The 15249-nt window shown below is 46.0% G+C and overlaps 1 protein-coding gene across 4 annotated transcripts in view; it reads right to left on the bottom strand.

Annotated features, from left to right (window-relative positions):
* PRTFDC1 (phosphoribosyl transferase domain containing 1) overlaps positions 1 to 15249 on the bottom strand; it is a 138818-nt gene that overhangs the window by 76688 nt on the left and 46881 nt on the right. For 3 of the 4 annotated variants that reach the window (XM_079910621.1, XM_079910619.1, XM_079910620.1), the window contains 3 exons: positions 14006 to 14773; positions 7269 to 7375; positions 1343 to 1526 (listed from right to left, as the gene is read on the bottom strand). In XM_079910621.1, coding sequence (XP_079766747.1) covers positions 1343 to 1526; positions 7269 to 7375; positions 14006 to 14053 — 339 coding nt within the window. In that variant the 5' untranslated portion in view covers positions 14054 to 14773. Of the gene's footprint in view, positions 1 to 1342; positions 1527 to 7268; positions 7376 to 10208; positions 10309 to 14005; positions 14774 to 15249 lie in introns of those variants that run through there. The other variant, XM_079910622.1, reaches the window with a different exon arrangement.

Consider the following 15249-nt stretch of genomic DNA (forward strand, 5'->3'; position numbering starts at 1 on the left):
CCACAACAGTGAGAGGCCTGTGTACCGCAAAAAAAAAAAAAAAAAAAGAAGGAAGCACAGCTACTTAAATCAAGATAAAAGACACCTCAAGAGAGAAAAGATTTTTAAGAGAAGATGAAACCAATAAATTAGGTTTAAGATGTCTGCAAAAACAAACAAACAAAAACAAAAAAACCCCAGCTTCATCCTGCCCTGAGAGGTCATCAGGAAAATAGAGTATCTTAAGAAATAAGAACTAATTTGCCAGATACTCAAAAGCTGAGGCAATTGAGTCAAAGAAAGAGAATGGTAGGCAGAATTCTAAGATGCCCTCCCATCCCTATCCCCCGTGTACACACCCTTTGTGTATAATCTCCTCCACTTACATGCGGGTGTGACTTGTAAATATAATAGGAATTCACTCCCATGATTAGGTGATTAGTCAATCGACTCTGAGTTCATCAAAAAGAGCTTATCTGGGTCCCCTGGTGGCGCAGTGGTTAAGAATCCGCCTGCTGATGCAGGGGACACAGGTTCGAGCCCTGGTCGGGAAGATTCCACATGCCGCAGAGCAACTTAGCCCGTGCGCCACAATTACTAAGATGGCGTGCCTTAGAGCCTGTGCTCTGCAACGTGAAGCCACTGCAGTGAGAAGCCCGCGTGCCGCAACGAAGAGTAGCCGCCACTCGCCACAACTAGAGAAAGCCTGTGCGCAGCAACGAGGAACCAGTGCAGCCATAAATAAATAAATAAATAAATATTTTTTAAAAAAGCATCACAAAAGGCAACAGCATAGAGAAAAGAGGGGAAGGCTAAGGGCAGACGTCCTTGGAGAATAATCTCTCTCAATTCCATCCAGTGGTGGCCAAGAAAACCCAGCACAGACTGGTGGAAGTTCCTCGTTGCTCTTGATAACTCACTGTCCCTACAGGTTTTACTTCTCTACCTCCAGGCCCTGACCACAGTCACCCAAGTACTAACACTCCTCTCTGGGGGGGACACCCTCCCACAGGTCTCCAGGGCCAACAGTGACATCCAGAGCAGAAACACGTCTGTATTCACTGGACTTCCTTAATACTCATTCTCAACATGGCCGTTGGTGAGACTAGGCACCAGGAAATAACCACTCAACTTTATAACCATAAAAAAAGCATGAATCGTTTCTGAATCATCTTTCCCTACATGGGAAATATAATAGGAGGGTTCCCCCTGCCCAAAGAATATTATCTGAATTACAGGTTGTAGTATCTTGCAAATTAAAATAAAATACATCCTTCATCTTCATAATATTATTAGTTCTTTGATTTATAGCACTGTTCATTCTGAACATCATATAATGAAAATGGAGTAAATCATAACTTACCCTGTAACTTTTTAGTCTGATGAAATCAACCTTCATAGAGACAAATCTATCGGAATTTCGACTGATGTTCTTAAGGTGTTCTACCAGATCTGCACAGAACTTGTAGCCTCCTTTAAGTACACACAGGACCATAATGTCACAGTATCCTATGTCTTTCATAATATCCTTAGCCAGCCGTTCAATTCTGAAAGAAGGGATTAAAAGATATATTAAAGCATGACTACTTCTGAGCATTTTTGTTCCTTTCCCAAAAAATGCATGATGTACTCTACATATTAGATTATGCAGGAGAATGTGGAGAAGGGCTTGGGAGACAGAATGTTACAGATAAAGAAGCTCTGTTAAAGTTGGATAAAGAGAAAGTGTTCAAAACATATTTCTAATAACCACATCATCAATCATACATTTTTGCTCCTCTGCATCACAAAAAATGATTAAGGTGTAAAATATGATGTCAAAGATCACGAAGGCTATTATTTGATCACTACAGAGCCTCACTGTTAGCTTTAACGAGGCTATGATGGTATGTGGTGATATTACGTTCCCTTTAAAGCAGAGAAGAAGGAAATGGAGGATGACTCACCCTCCTGACCACGTTAGACGAGACTGGAGGAAAAGTCAAGACCACAAGAACTATCGAAAGAATAATATTTGACTTATATTTGATGAAGATAACACGTTACCTCTATGAGAGGTGCTCTGGGCAATCTCAGTGGACACCATCTCCACAGATCACAGTTTGAATGGTGTCTCCTGAAGTTCTACCACGATGCAGCCTTGGGCTGGCATCCAACACCTAATGTGGAACCGTCATTGTATTTTTTCTCATTGTTTCATATGTATAAGTCCATTGCCCATACACCCATACAACACTAAAACCTTGAATGAAGGTAGGATCGAAGGCGCACACTTTCTAAAATATTCCCACTGGCACCTCAAACTGAATTAGATTTAAAACAGATGAAGTGAATGATGTGAAAAAATAAAATATTATATCACCTATGTTTTAAATATGTAATATATACACTTTATATATTTTTATAGTTTTTTTATTTGTGTGTGTATATGTGCATGCATATACATACAAAATGACAACCAGGGGTTCGTGTAATGTGTCTCAAAATATGATCAACGAAACGTACATCAGCATACCAAATATTCCTTTTATATATATATATATTTTTTTTTTTTTTTGCGGTACGCAGGCCTCTCACTGTTGTGGCCTCTCCTGTTGCGGAGCACAGGCTCCGGACGCGCAGGCTCAGCGGCCATGGCTCGCGGGCCCAGCCGCTCCGCAGCATGTGGGATCTTCCCGGACCGGGACACGAACCTGTGTCCCCTGCATCGGCAGGCGGACTCTCAACCACTGCGCCACCAGGGAAGCCCCAAATATTCCTTTTTTAAAGAATTTTTTTGATGTGGACCATTTTTAAAGCCTTTATTGAATTTGTTACAATACTGCTTCTGTTTTATGTTTTGGTTTTTTTGGCCATGAGGCATGTGGAACCTTAGCTCCCCAACCAGGGATCGAACCTGAATCCCCTGCATTGGAAGGCAAAGTCTTAACCACTGGACCGCCAGGAAAGTCCCCAGCATGCCAGATATTCTATAAAAAGGGACACTTGTTTCCAGCATGATGCAGTGAGGAGGTCAACACATCCTCTTCACAAAGAGAAAGTAGAAAGTCGGACAAAACTGTCAAAAGCAACTATTTCAGCGCTCTGGAAATCAACCAAAGGCGTGCACCAAACTGAGAATCATTTATTCATGAAAACACTGAACACTGGGTAGAAACAGCACAGATCTGTGGTATTCTTGCCTGAGAATGGTCCCCTCTCCCTGGCCCCCAATCTGCTCTACTGTTCAACCGGGTAGTCAAGCAGGGTGGGGCACTGCTCACCCGATGGGGAACACCATCAGTTAACACGGCCATCTTGGTAGCATGCGAACAGGGAGGGCCAGGGGCCCCATTATCCTGAAATTGCAGTCCTGTTTGAGCAACTACCTAGCAGACTAGTCACAGATTTAATAGAGAGTTCCAGGAGGTTACAGTCATGGGAGAGGGGCACATAATAAACTCTCCACATACCCCAAGTCAACCAGAAGCTGTGCATATGCACTGCAGAGACTAGTGTGGGCCCAGGCCACCACATATCCCTGAATGGTGGAGCCCGTAAACCCACGCGGCAGAGACACGGGAAAGCTCAGTGGAAAGTAAAAGCCAGGGAAGGCTTGAAAAAGGCTGGAAATTTGAATGTGCTTGCCAGGCTCCCACACACATTCATCAGCAAAGAGTGGAGGCCTCCCTGGCTCAAGGTGTCTGAGTACAATCTCTACCCAATCTTAGGCTGAAGATTAAGCTATTCAGACACAAGCATGAACTCTGGTGAGCAAAACTTATAAGGAAAAACAAGAAAAATAAACTGCACATCATCAGAGGCTACACATTGTGGGGGAGACAGTTTTCACAGACTGACAGACAAAAAAAGAAACAAAGAACAAGGGCAGGGGCTTCCCTGGTGGAGCAGCGGTTAAGAATCTGCCTGCTAATGCAGGGTACACGGGTTCGAGCCCTGGTCTGGGAAGATCCCACATGCCGTGGAGCAACTAAGCCCGTGCTCCACAACTACTGAGACTGTGAGCCACAACTATTGAGCCCACGTGCCACAACTACTGAAGCCCACATGCCTAGAGCCCGTGCTCCGCAACAAGAGAAGCCACCGCAATGAGAAGCCTGCGCACCGGAACAAAGAGTAGCCCCTGCTCGCCGCAAGGAGAGAAACCCCGTGCACAGCAATGAAGACCCAACGCAGCCAAAAATAAATAAATATATAAATAAATTTATTTTAAAAAAAGAAGGGCAATGAATAGGAAATAGTTACAAATATGGTAGAGATTAAACCAAGTATATCAATCATCATCACTTTAAATGTGAATTGTCAAAATACACCAATTAAAGGCAGAGACTGTCAGAGTGTATCAAAAAAACACCTAATATATGTTGTCCACAAGAAATCCATTTTAAATATAAAGACACAGATAGATTAAAGGGGTTGAGAAAGATGTACCATGTTAACATCATCAAAAGAAAGCTGGAGTAGTTGTATCAATTACAGACAAAGCAGACCTCAGAGCAAAGAAACTGTCAGGAATAAAGACTGACATTAGTGTATTAAAAAGAGGTCAATTCTCCAGGAAGACCTAACAGTCCTTCATGCGTCTGCACCCAACAACAGAGTACCAAAAAACTTATTGAACTGTAATAAGTAGATGAATCCACTATTGCAGTTAGAGACTTCAACACCCCTCTCTCAGTACTTGACAGATCCAACAAGGCAGAAAACCAGTAAGGATACAGTTGAAAGAAACAGTACCATATACCAACTGGACCTGGCTGACATTTGTAGAATACTTCACCCAACATTCTCCTTAAAAGATATCAATAATAAAATGAAAAGACAAGCCACATACTAGTGGGAAATATTTGCAAATCATATGTCTGATAAAGGACTTGTGTCCAGAATATATAAAGAACTCTTACAACTCAATAAGAAGAGAAACAACCCAACTGCAAAATTAGCAAAAGACTTAAATAGGCATCTGTCCAAAGAAGATGTATGAATAGCTAACAAGCACACTAATCATTAGGAAAATGCAAATTTAAACCACAACGAAATACCTTTATATATCCACTAGAATGGCTATAATTAAAAGGACAAACAATACTAGATGTTGGCAAGTATGTGGAGAAACTGGAACCCTCAAACACTGCTGGTGGGAATGTAAAATGGTGCAGCCACTTTGGAAAATAATTGGCGGTTTCTTAAACTTACCATGAAACTCAGAATTCCTCTCCAAGAGAAATGAAAAGATATGCCTACACAAAGACTTGTACGTGAATGTTCATGGAAGCATTATTCACAATAGCCAAAAACTAGAAATCTAAACGTCCATCAACTGATGAATCAATAATCAGATATTGCATGATTTAATTTATATGAAGTGCTCAGAAAAGACAAATTTATAGAGAAAGAAATCAGATTAGTGATTGCCTGATGGTGGGGGTAGGAGCAGAGACTGACAACAAACTTTCGGTGATGAGAGAAATATTGTAAAACGATGGTGGTGATGGTTGCCTCACCATAAAAATGTACCAAAAATCATTGAGTCATTTACCTACAATGGGTGAGTTTTGTAGTATGTAAATTATATCTTAATAAATTCATTTTAAAGGTGGGAAAGGGCATTCTTGGGACGCCACTCCAGACCACTGAATCAGAATTTCTAGACAAAAAGCTTAAGATTATGCATTTTTACAAGTTCACTGGGTAAGTCTCCTGTAGAGGGAACTGGTAACCTTACCAGGATTCAATTGTGTACTAAATCAGGATGCAATTAACTTAAGTCATAAATTAATTTTCAGATGAGAAAAGCAGGAATTTGTTTAAACCAGGGGTTCCCAAACTCGTGTGAAGAGAAAACGCTTCTGAGAGTTATTAAGAAGTGAATTGAGTACAAAGACACCCACTACACAGAAAAGGTGCTTTAACTGCTGAAGTCAAGCAGATTCCTTCCCTACCCCTCCCCTTTCTTTGCAGGAATCTGTATCTTTAATATGAATTGCCAACATGGAGGTCTAGCAAGTTGGGAGATGCCAAATTTCTTACATTTATTTCATCACAGAACCTGTTTTCCCTTCAAGGATTAAAACTTGTATACCATGGAAGGCCACCTGAGGCTGTGAGAAACCACAAACTAGACCTTATTTTAATAATATACTATAGTTTGAGAGGATGCACAAGGTGCAGATCTTATCCAGTGGAAACTCTTAGAATGTGAGCGAGAGAATGACATTTCCTTTTGCTTACAGACGGGCACTGATGGAAAGATAATATCCTGGGAATAGTGACCATCCAGTGCTTTTCAAACTTTCCTTTGGCTGAGGATCTATTTTACAAGTTAAATGTTAACTCAGAAGAATATAACAGCTTAAAAAAACAGAGGCAGAAATACAACGGCTTAAGGAAAAGGGTAGAGCGGGGAGCCCGAAGTTTCAGTTTCTCCTGCTTCTTAGAGCCTCTCCCGCCCCAATTTCTGAGTCTGAAATCCATGAAGCTTGCTTTTCATATAAATGTGAAGGCTTAAGTACTTGATCTTTGTACGAGAAATTAGAGGTCCATGGAAAGGCAAGAGTCGGGGCGTTAAGGAAGCCTTGTTAAAGGGATAGGACCTATCAGTCCTGAAGGCTGTGGTGGGCTGAACTGGAGGGGGCTCTCTGAAAGCCAAAAAACTAGTGAGGGTGACTTAGGGGCTGAGAACAGGAGAGAAAATGTTGGCTTTCGAAAAGCCAATCAGCTAGGAAGGAGCCAGAGGATATCTATGTCGACGGGTCCAAAAGAACTAGAAACACTACTTGCGAAACAGTTCTGTGCTGTTATTTTTAAGTTGCAAATATTCCTATTTCTAAAACATCACCACTGAAAACCTAATTGTGCACAGACTGGCCGACCTGTGAGAAAAGACTTATTTGAGATAAATACAAGTTGCAGGAAAATCCTTCAGGGGTGTGGCCTGTGAAAGCAAAGGTCACCTCTTAACTGTCCCTGGTTAAGAGTCTATGAAAAACGTGAGACAAACGCTCTTCCAACCCTCATTTTCATTGGTTTGTACAGGACATTGTTATTTTGAGGCTGTTACTTGTGATGTAACACCTTCCGTATGTATAGCCTTCTCACCATTTCCCCTGAACAAATATCCCAGGAACTAGTTCATGTAAAGCACAGATTTATTTTATTACAAATTCTCTGTAGTATAAAAGTTCTGTGTACCGTTGTATAGAAGAGACACCAGAATAGGGTCCCCAGGTGTACCGTTTGATTCACACAGGAGAGGGCTAGACAAAACTTACACAGCAAAAAGCACTCACCTGTCCACAACGATGCCATGAGGGATGAGGACATAGTCCAAATCTCCGTAATAGTGCTGTGGGTACGTGAACAAATTCAAGTCGTAGCCTGGCCAGTCGTCCATAATCTGTAAATCAAATTATCTTGGTTACAATATTTTTCATTGGAAATTTATTTTAAGAAACATAAACAAACAAGAGCATCCTTTGAAAAAAAGAATAATATTGAAAACAGACTAGGTCTGATAATCCATATGGCATTAAATTATATTCCACAGGACTTCCCTGGTGGTCCAGCAGTTAAGACTCCGTGCTCCCAACGCAGGGGACCTGGCTTCGATCCCGGGCCAGGGAACTAGTTCCCGCAAGCTGCAACTAAGACCTGGTACAGCCAAATAAGTTTTTTTAAAAATTATGTTCCGTCAACCTATGAGAAGCCAGGTGGGTTTCACGTAACCAGACGAAGGACCTACTGAAGTGAACAGGGAACTCCATTCCTGACGTTTGGCATCACAAGATAAAATACCAACTTAATGCCTTACAGCTAACCTGACAGCATTGTTTGTAAGAGTGCACATATGTAAATATACAATTTACTTATACAATTTATAAGTAAAATTATGTTTGTAATTACAGGCACACCTTTTATTGCGCTTTGCAGATAGTATGCTTTTTACAAATTGAAGGTTTATGGCACCCTTGTGTCGTCAGATGATGCTCTCAGCATTTTTTAGGAATAAAGTTTTTTTTTTGTTTTTTTTTTTTGCGGTACACGGGCCTCTCACTGCTGTGGCCTCTCCCGTTGCGGAGCACAGGCTCCGGACGCGCAGGCTCAGCGGCCATGGCTCACGGGCCCAGCCGCTCCGCGGCATGTGGGATCTTCCCAGACCGGGGCACGAACCCGTGTTCCCCGCATCGGCAGGCGGACTCTCAACCACTGCGCCACCAGGGAAGCCCCCATCTGCGTATTTGAAGAGCATCACATCTGCTCTGCCTTGACCAGCAAATCAGCTGGTGGCAACTGTTGAATCTGCCCAGAGTAACTCTGGCTTCTACCCTGAGAACTCCTGGGGTCTGCTGCCACCATCAACACCACAACGGCTGGTCAGAGCCTGAACCGCCAGCTGAACATGAGGAGATTCCAGAAGATGCACTGGCAGACCACGACACAGACCAGACGAGAAGCCTGACCAGCGCCAGGCCCCAGGGAGCTCACCCAAGGGCACAGCACTTTCTGGCTCCCCTGCCAGACGACACACACTACCCACCGTACCTCTTGCAGCCCTCCCAGAGGCAGCGGCATGAACCAGTGGCCACTCTTCCCACCACGGAAACCCTGCAGTACCCCCTGCCTGGCTGAATCTCAGAGACTCTCTAGCCCATGTTCTAGGGCTCAGCTCTGACACTTACTATGATGTTAGGAAAATTACACCTGAGCCTCATTTCCCCCTCCTTTAAATAAAACACAATAAAACCCACGGACAGGGTTGTTTCGAGGATAAAAAGACAGAGCAGATAACATACTTAGAGTTCCTAGCACATCTCCAGGTATATAATAAATGCTTAATAAATGATGCCCCCAGAAAGAAAAGAATGATAAAATGACAACACAAACCTACATATAACAACTGTACTGGTTATCTGTAGCTCAGAGGCAGCATGGAGTAATGATTAAGAGCATGGCTTAGAAGTCTAACACACCCGGGGGTGAATTTACTAGCTGTTAGACCTTGGGCATTTTAACCTCTCTGGGTCACAGTGTTTTCATCTATAAAATGGAGCCGATGCCTACCTCATATGGCTATTTCAAGGATTAAATAAGATAGATAATGGACATAAAACTCTTACATCAGTATCTGGTCTACAGAACGCTGCAGTAAATGTTAACCAGTTAGATGTACTGAAACATCAATAGTTTACTTACAAATTACATGTGTTCATTAATTTAAAGAAGTGCTTTACACCTACCTGCCAAAGTTTTATTACCCTAGCTAAAGCTGTAAATTTCAAAGTAGAAGCAACGTGTTTCTCTAAAACTATCCTATCAGCCAAACCAGCCTATTTCCCAATGAGTCTGAAATAGTGAGTTTTCACTGTAGAGATAAAAGACAATTAGAAATGAGGGAACCATGGGTTTATCCTTAATAGTGCATACAAATTGCATTGTAAATGCGTCCTAGACCTGAAGGAATGGAGGCTGCTAGGAACTGCTGATAATTATGTTATTCATCTGCTTTTTGAAAAATCAAAACAAGAAGTCTTTAAATAGTTTCAGTCTCACAGATAATATGCTCTAAGTTTATTCAGAACAATGCCTTCTCTGTTCAAAGACGCAAAATATGGCCAAGCTGGGGAAGTGACAAACACACTGAGCCGCTTTACACCACATCCAAACCCCGGAACTCCTTCGGACTCTCTTTTCCCCATTGGAAGATATACTGAAGACCTTCTTTCTAAGTCATCAGAAATAAATTGTTTTGCTTAGAATATGTCTTGCCTTATTTTTCAAGTTGTATCCCCTAGGGAGAAAAATAGTTTGGAAACACATACAAAAAGCTAATCTTGGGGGACTTCCCTGGTGGCGCAGCGGTTAAGAATCCGCCTGCCAAGGCAGGGAACATGGGTTCGAGCCCGGGTCCGGGGAGATCTTACGTGCCGCGGGGCAACTAACCCCGTGCGCCACAACTACTGAGCCTACACTCTAGAGCTCGCCAGCCACAACCACTGAGCCCACGCGCCACAACTACTGAAGCTTGCACGCCTAGATCCCGTGCTCCGCAACAAGGGAACCCACTGCAATGAGAAGCCCGCACACCCCAACAAAGAGTAGCCCCCGCTCGCCACAACTAGAGAAAGCCCACGTGCAGCAACGAAGACCCAAAGCAACCAAAAAAATTTTTTTAATTTTTTAAAATGTATTTGCATCAACATCTTTAAAAAAAAAAAAAAAAAAAAGCTAACCTTGGCTCCTCTCTGCTGCTAAGCCCCAAAGCCTGGGCCCTACTCTCTCCTTCAGGCAGTGACCACGGCGGCCGCCAATTTCAGGTTCACATTCACCCGTCCACTGTTAGAGAGGAAGGGAGTCTCGTCCCACAGTTCTGCTTCTGGGAATCCCAGACAAGAACGTCAACTGGCCCAGCTGGGGTTACTGGTCCAGCCCCAGAGCCAGGGAAGGGGGTGCACTGTGAGGGATGCCTCAGAGCCACACGTTGAGAAACTGAGTCGCAGCTGTGTCCTCAAAGAAGGGTCCCAGGTTCTGCTACCAGGGGAATGAAGGGGGGCTCCACAGACCAAATAACATCCTGTATCCTGCATGCCTTCCTCTTCTGTGGGGGGTTCTGTACCCGGAAGGGGAAACTCATCACATCTAGTAAAGTCGTTTCCGTGGGGGGAGGGGGAGGGAGATGCCATAACAGAAGCACAATCATTTCAGATTTTCTCTTCTCCTTACTCCTACCAAACTCACATGTGTAGGGCACTAACTACGCTTCTTTGCTAATGGTTCTGTAAAAGTAAACCATATCTAATAACTTGATCCCCAAAGACCAGAGAGGTAGAGAAATCTTTTCTCTCCCTGAGAAGCAACAAAGATATACCAACTGAGGTGTGTGTGTGCGGGTGGTAGGGGGGACACTGGCAGCCAGTCTATCCTGAGCAAAGTTTCCGAACTCAGGGTCTACATCTCCGATTTGGTAATTAGCACTTGCTCCCATTTACTGTTAATAATCTACTAATGTCCTACCTCCCCGAGTAAACTGAAAGCCATTTGTAGGCGAGAGCCATCTTCAGTCTCTTCATTTTCCCTTCTCTTGCACGAACTGTATTTCTCATTTTAGGCTCAAGTCATCTGGCTCTATGTCCCTTGCCATCTTTAACACCAAGTTTCTACCAACTCAGACTTCTCTTCTCCACCTCATTTCTGGACACTCCAATACACACCTTGATGATCCTTCTAGCTACTCCATCTTGTAGTAACTTCACCTACCTTAGCTCAAACGACTTCGCCTCTAGTCCACCTTAGCCACATCCCGTCCGTCCCAGCAGCCTCCCCTTTGACATTCTTCTCCAGAAGCACAGCTTCCCATGTAGCACAGTGCTGGAAAGCTGGCTTCAACTTCTGCCATCTGCTAATCATGTGACCTTGGCGATTGCTTATCATTGCCTCAGTTTCCTCCTCTGTAAAATGGGGATTATAATATCCCTACCTCAAAGATTTGTGAGGATTAAATGAATCATACAGGAAAACCACATAGTAAGTGCTCAATAAATACTTGCCATTACTACCTGCCCCCTTACCCACCGGTACTAAAATTTCCCTTTGATTTTTTCCAACCCATCCTTGAGCGCTCTCTGCTTTCCCAGTATACCTACCCTCCTAAGCTTTCCTCTTCCTCTCGACCCTTCCATCAGCACCTTGAATTCATTCTGAATTTGCCTTGCCTGCCCATATCCAACTTGATATTAATGTAATTATCCCAAGTTCTACTGGAGAGAATGACATAAATGCAGGGATGATCTCCATTATACCTTGATTATTTCCAACCTTGGTGGACCCTCTCACTACCTTCCTGCATCTTTCACCAAATTACCTTGCTTGTGAGAAAGCTTCTTTTAGCAGTGATAGATCGGGCTACTTACTGTTCCATCATTTGCTTTTTAGACTTTAACCATCTACCATTCCTATTAGTCATATCGACTGACCTCATTCATTTTTAAGACTATCTATTATTGGATACTAGTACTATATTTTAACCATTCTACTGATGGAATAGTTGTTTAAAAGATTCTCACTTCTGATGGCTTCGTCTTTTCCATCTTGATGCCACTTCTTCTTCCTGAGGCATCTGTCCCTCCTGCTGACCTCTTATCCTCACCTCCACAAAACTCTGTTCCCTAGGCACCTACCACCCCGTCTGCTCTCTCCTACTTTGCTACTCCTTCTTGGTCTCCTTATCTGGCTTCTCCCAGACACTCGGCCTGTTACATTTGGGGCTTTCTACCCTTAACAATAGTTTCACATTTCTTCTCCATGTTCACTGGGCATCCCTGTCCACTGCCAGGCATCAGATATTTTTCTATTTGCTGACAATTTCCGAATCTAACCAATCACCCTCCTGAATTCCAAACAGGAGTTTCAAATTGCCTCCTGTGCATCCTGACCCATAGGCTTTACAGGCACTAGAGACTCAACTTGTCCAGAATTTTCATCCCCCTCCAACTCAGCCGAAATCTAGGCCTGACCATCCTCTCCATGGCAACTGGAATGACCTTTTTTTTTTTAAAGCATAAACTGGATGTCACGATTCCTTCTCAGAATGTAATGATTTCTTTGCCCTTGGCAGGCGCTGTCTTGAAGACCCTTCTTCAGAGTCTTCACGTGGCTACCTCCTGCTTAGCCTTCAGGTCTTGGCTCAGATGTCACGGAGGGGCTGCTCTGCCTGAGCTAAAGCAGCATCCCCAGGCCTCCGCCAACCACTCTCTGTCTCATTGCTCTTGTCTTTTCACTGCACATATCACTCTCTGAAAGTATCTTCTTCGTGTATTTGCTTTCTTACTGCTTGCCTGTGTTCCCCTCTAGAATGTAAGCTCCACCAACACAGGGCTTTTTGTTTCCCCAGAGCCTAGAACACGGTCTGGAACACAGCAGGACAGTCAACATGAGTGGAATGAATAAGTAAATGAACTCCTCCTTTAAGAAGGAAAGGCCCGGCTTTGAAATTAATACTGGGCAACACGGTTCAACCTGAACAGATCGGTTAGGCTGTGAGATGTTTCCTAGCAGAACGTTACTACTCCTGTAGTCCCTTCCCGGTCACACACAGATTATCTGTGCATTACAGGCTGATCCCTGAACAAAGACTCTTAATGTAGCAAGTTAGCCCACACCGCACCCACAGATCACTTTAAACCTGACACGTTAAAACTACCACCTTTCATAGAGACCATTCTAAACCAAGCCGAAGCCAGCGGCCATAGGCCAAGACCAGATTTGATTCCAGGACACCGAGCGATGGGTACCCACCGAGCGATGGGTACCCACCGGGCGCTGGCTGACTTCGAGGGATCCCCAGGGATAAAGAGGCTCTGGCCTGGGACCCCATCCTCCCCTACCTTCTCTTTCGGACGCACTACTAGCTACTCTGTACACACCCTCTCTAGTTGGCTCAGCGGGCCCAGCGCGCTGCTTCCCTTCTGACGAACCAGAGGCTCGCTCGACGGCGCTAGCGTGTCCTGAGCTCGCGCAGAGGCCCCACAGAAAGAGCCCTCGCCCGGGTTTCCAAGCTCAAGCTCCGTCCACTAGAGATCCTTTACTTCCTGGCTGCCCCGGAGCGCCCTCAGTACCCTTTCTGAAAACAGCACGTGAAGCCCGCGCTGAAGGAGTCAGGAGGGAGCGCGAGAGGAAGGAAGCCCACAAGAGCGGCCCGCGGGGGTCCTCGCAGGCCCGCCCGGCGCCCGGGGGTGACTCCCGGTGGCCGGCGAGAGTGGGGAGCCGGCGCCACCCGGCCTTCACGCGGGAGTAGCGGATTCCTGGCGCGGGGGGGCGGGGGGGACACTGAGGACACGGGGTGAAGGGATGTTAAGCGGGGGGTCAGGCTGGGGGAGGGGGAGGATGGAAGCGATCCCGTCGGGAGGGAAGAACAAAGCCGTGGCCCGCTCTCTCCCGAATGCATTTCGGGCGTTTAATCTAAAAGGGGGGGTGCCAACAAGGGAGGGGCGGGGAGCGCGCGACTCGGCCCCGAAACCGGAGTTGCATTTACCACGACGCCTCGCCCGTAGTCTGGCGCCTCCTCACGGCTCCCGGCCATGTTTCTCCGGGGAAAGCGGGAAGGAAAGAAGCGCGCGGGAAGAAGCCGGGATGGTGACGGGCCGGGAAGGGGTGGGGGGAGGGGGGGAGGGCGTGGGAGGGGGCCCGCCCCGCCCCGGGCCGCCGGGCGACCAAGCCGCGGCGCGCCGACGACCCCACGCCTGGCGCGGCTCCAGCGCCTCGGCCCGCGCCCCCAACCCGGGCGGCTGCTCGGGCGCTGGGCGCTGGGCGCTGGGCGGGGAGGCGGGGCCCGGGGCGGGGGCGCGGGGCGCAGCTGCGGAGCGGCGTCCTCTCCACCTCAGCGCCGTCCCCCGGGCGCCCGCGCGTGTTCCCCTGCGGCCACCGCCCGTCTACGAGCCCCCAGCCCGAGCCCCGCGGGGACCCGCGAGACCCAGGCTGCCCGCGGCTCGGTTTTTACAGGAACAGAAAGCGTGCCCAGGTCCCCCGCCTCCCTGGGTCTGTCGTCCCAGCTTTCGGGCTGACAAGGTCCTTGAGTCCTTCCTGCTGACTTTCAGGCGCTGTTTATCCCAAGTAAATCCGCGAAAGAGCCTGCAGTAGAGGATGTTCTCGAAGTACGGCTGTGGGCGAAGCTATGATGTGTTTTTAAAATCCTCGAACTGCCCAGCCAGGAGGAGCTTGAAAGAGCCGTGCGGTGGCTTGTCCCTGAACCATGCCCGCGGTTACAGGATGTAGACTGGGAAATAGGGCCTTTCCTTTACCCCTTTCAGGGCGAAAAAAAGAGAGAAGTTTTGACACATCATCTACTTTGCCACTTTTGTAAGAACGTATGGTCAGATTTTAACTGTTTCAGGTTGCAGCTTAATGCCATCGCTGTTCCCAGATTCAGAAGACTTCTTTCATGAATCTTTTGTTAATTCAACCCCTGATCCCAGCCTTCCCCGGAATGAGGGTCCCGGTTCTTTGTCTGTTCCTCAAGGGCCCTGCCCTCCCTTTATATGCATTCATTGCCCTGGTCTTTTCCCTCCCGCCTCATCCTTTGCAGCCCCGCTCAGGTTTGAAGCCCCCGAGCTGAACTCGGGCCCCTCCGAAAGACTATTTTGTTCATCTTCGGGTCCGGCACAAGGGAGGGAGAGGAATGCTGATTTTGCTTGGTTTGAGGGGAAAATAGTTATCAATCAGTAATGTCACTCTGGGTTGGAAAAATGTTAGTCATTCCGACATGGCCACGCTCAGCCC

This window comes from Stenella coeruleoalba (genome assembly GCF_951394435.1).
Source record: "Stenella coeruleoalba genome assembly, chromosome: 2".
Taxonomy (NCBI): domain Eukaryota; kingdom Metazoa; phylum Chordata; class Mammalia; order Artiodactyla; family Delphinidae; genus Stenella; species Stenella coeruleoalba.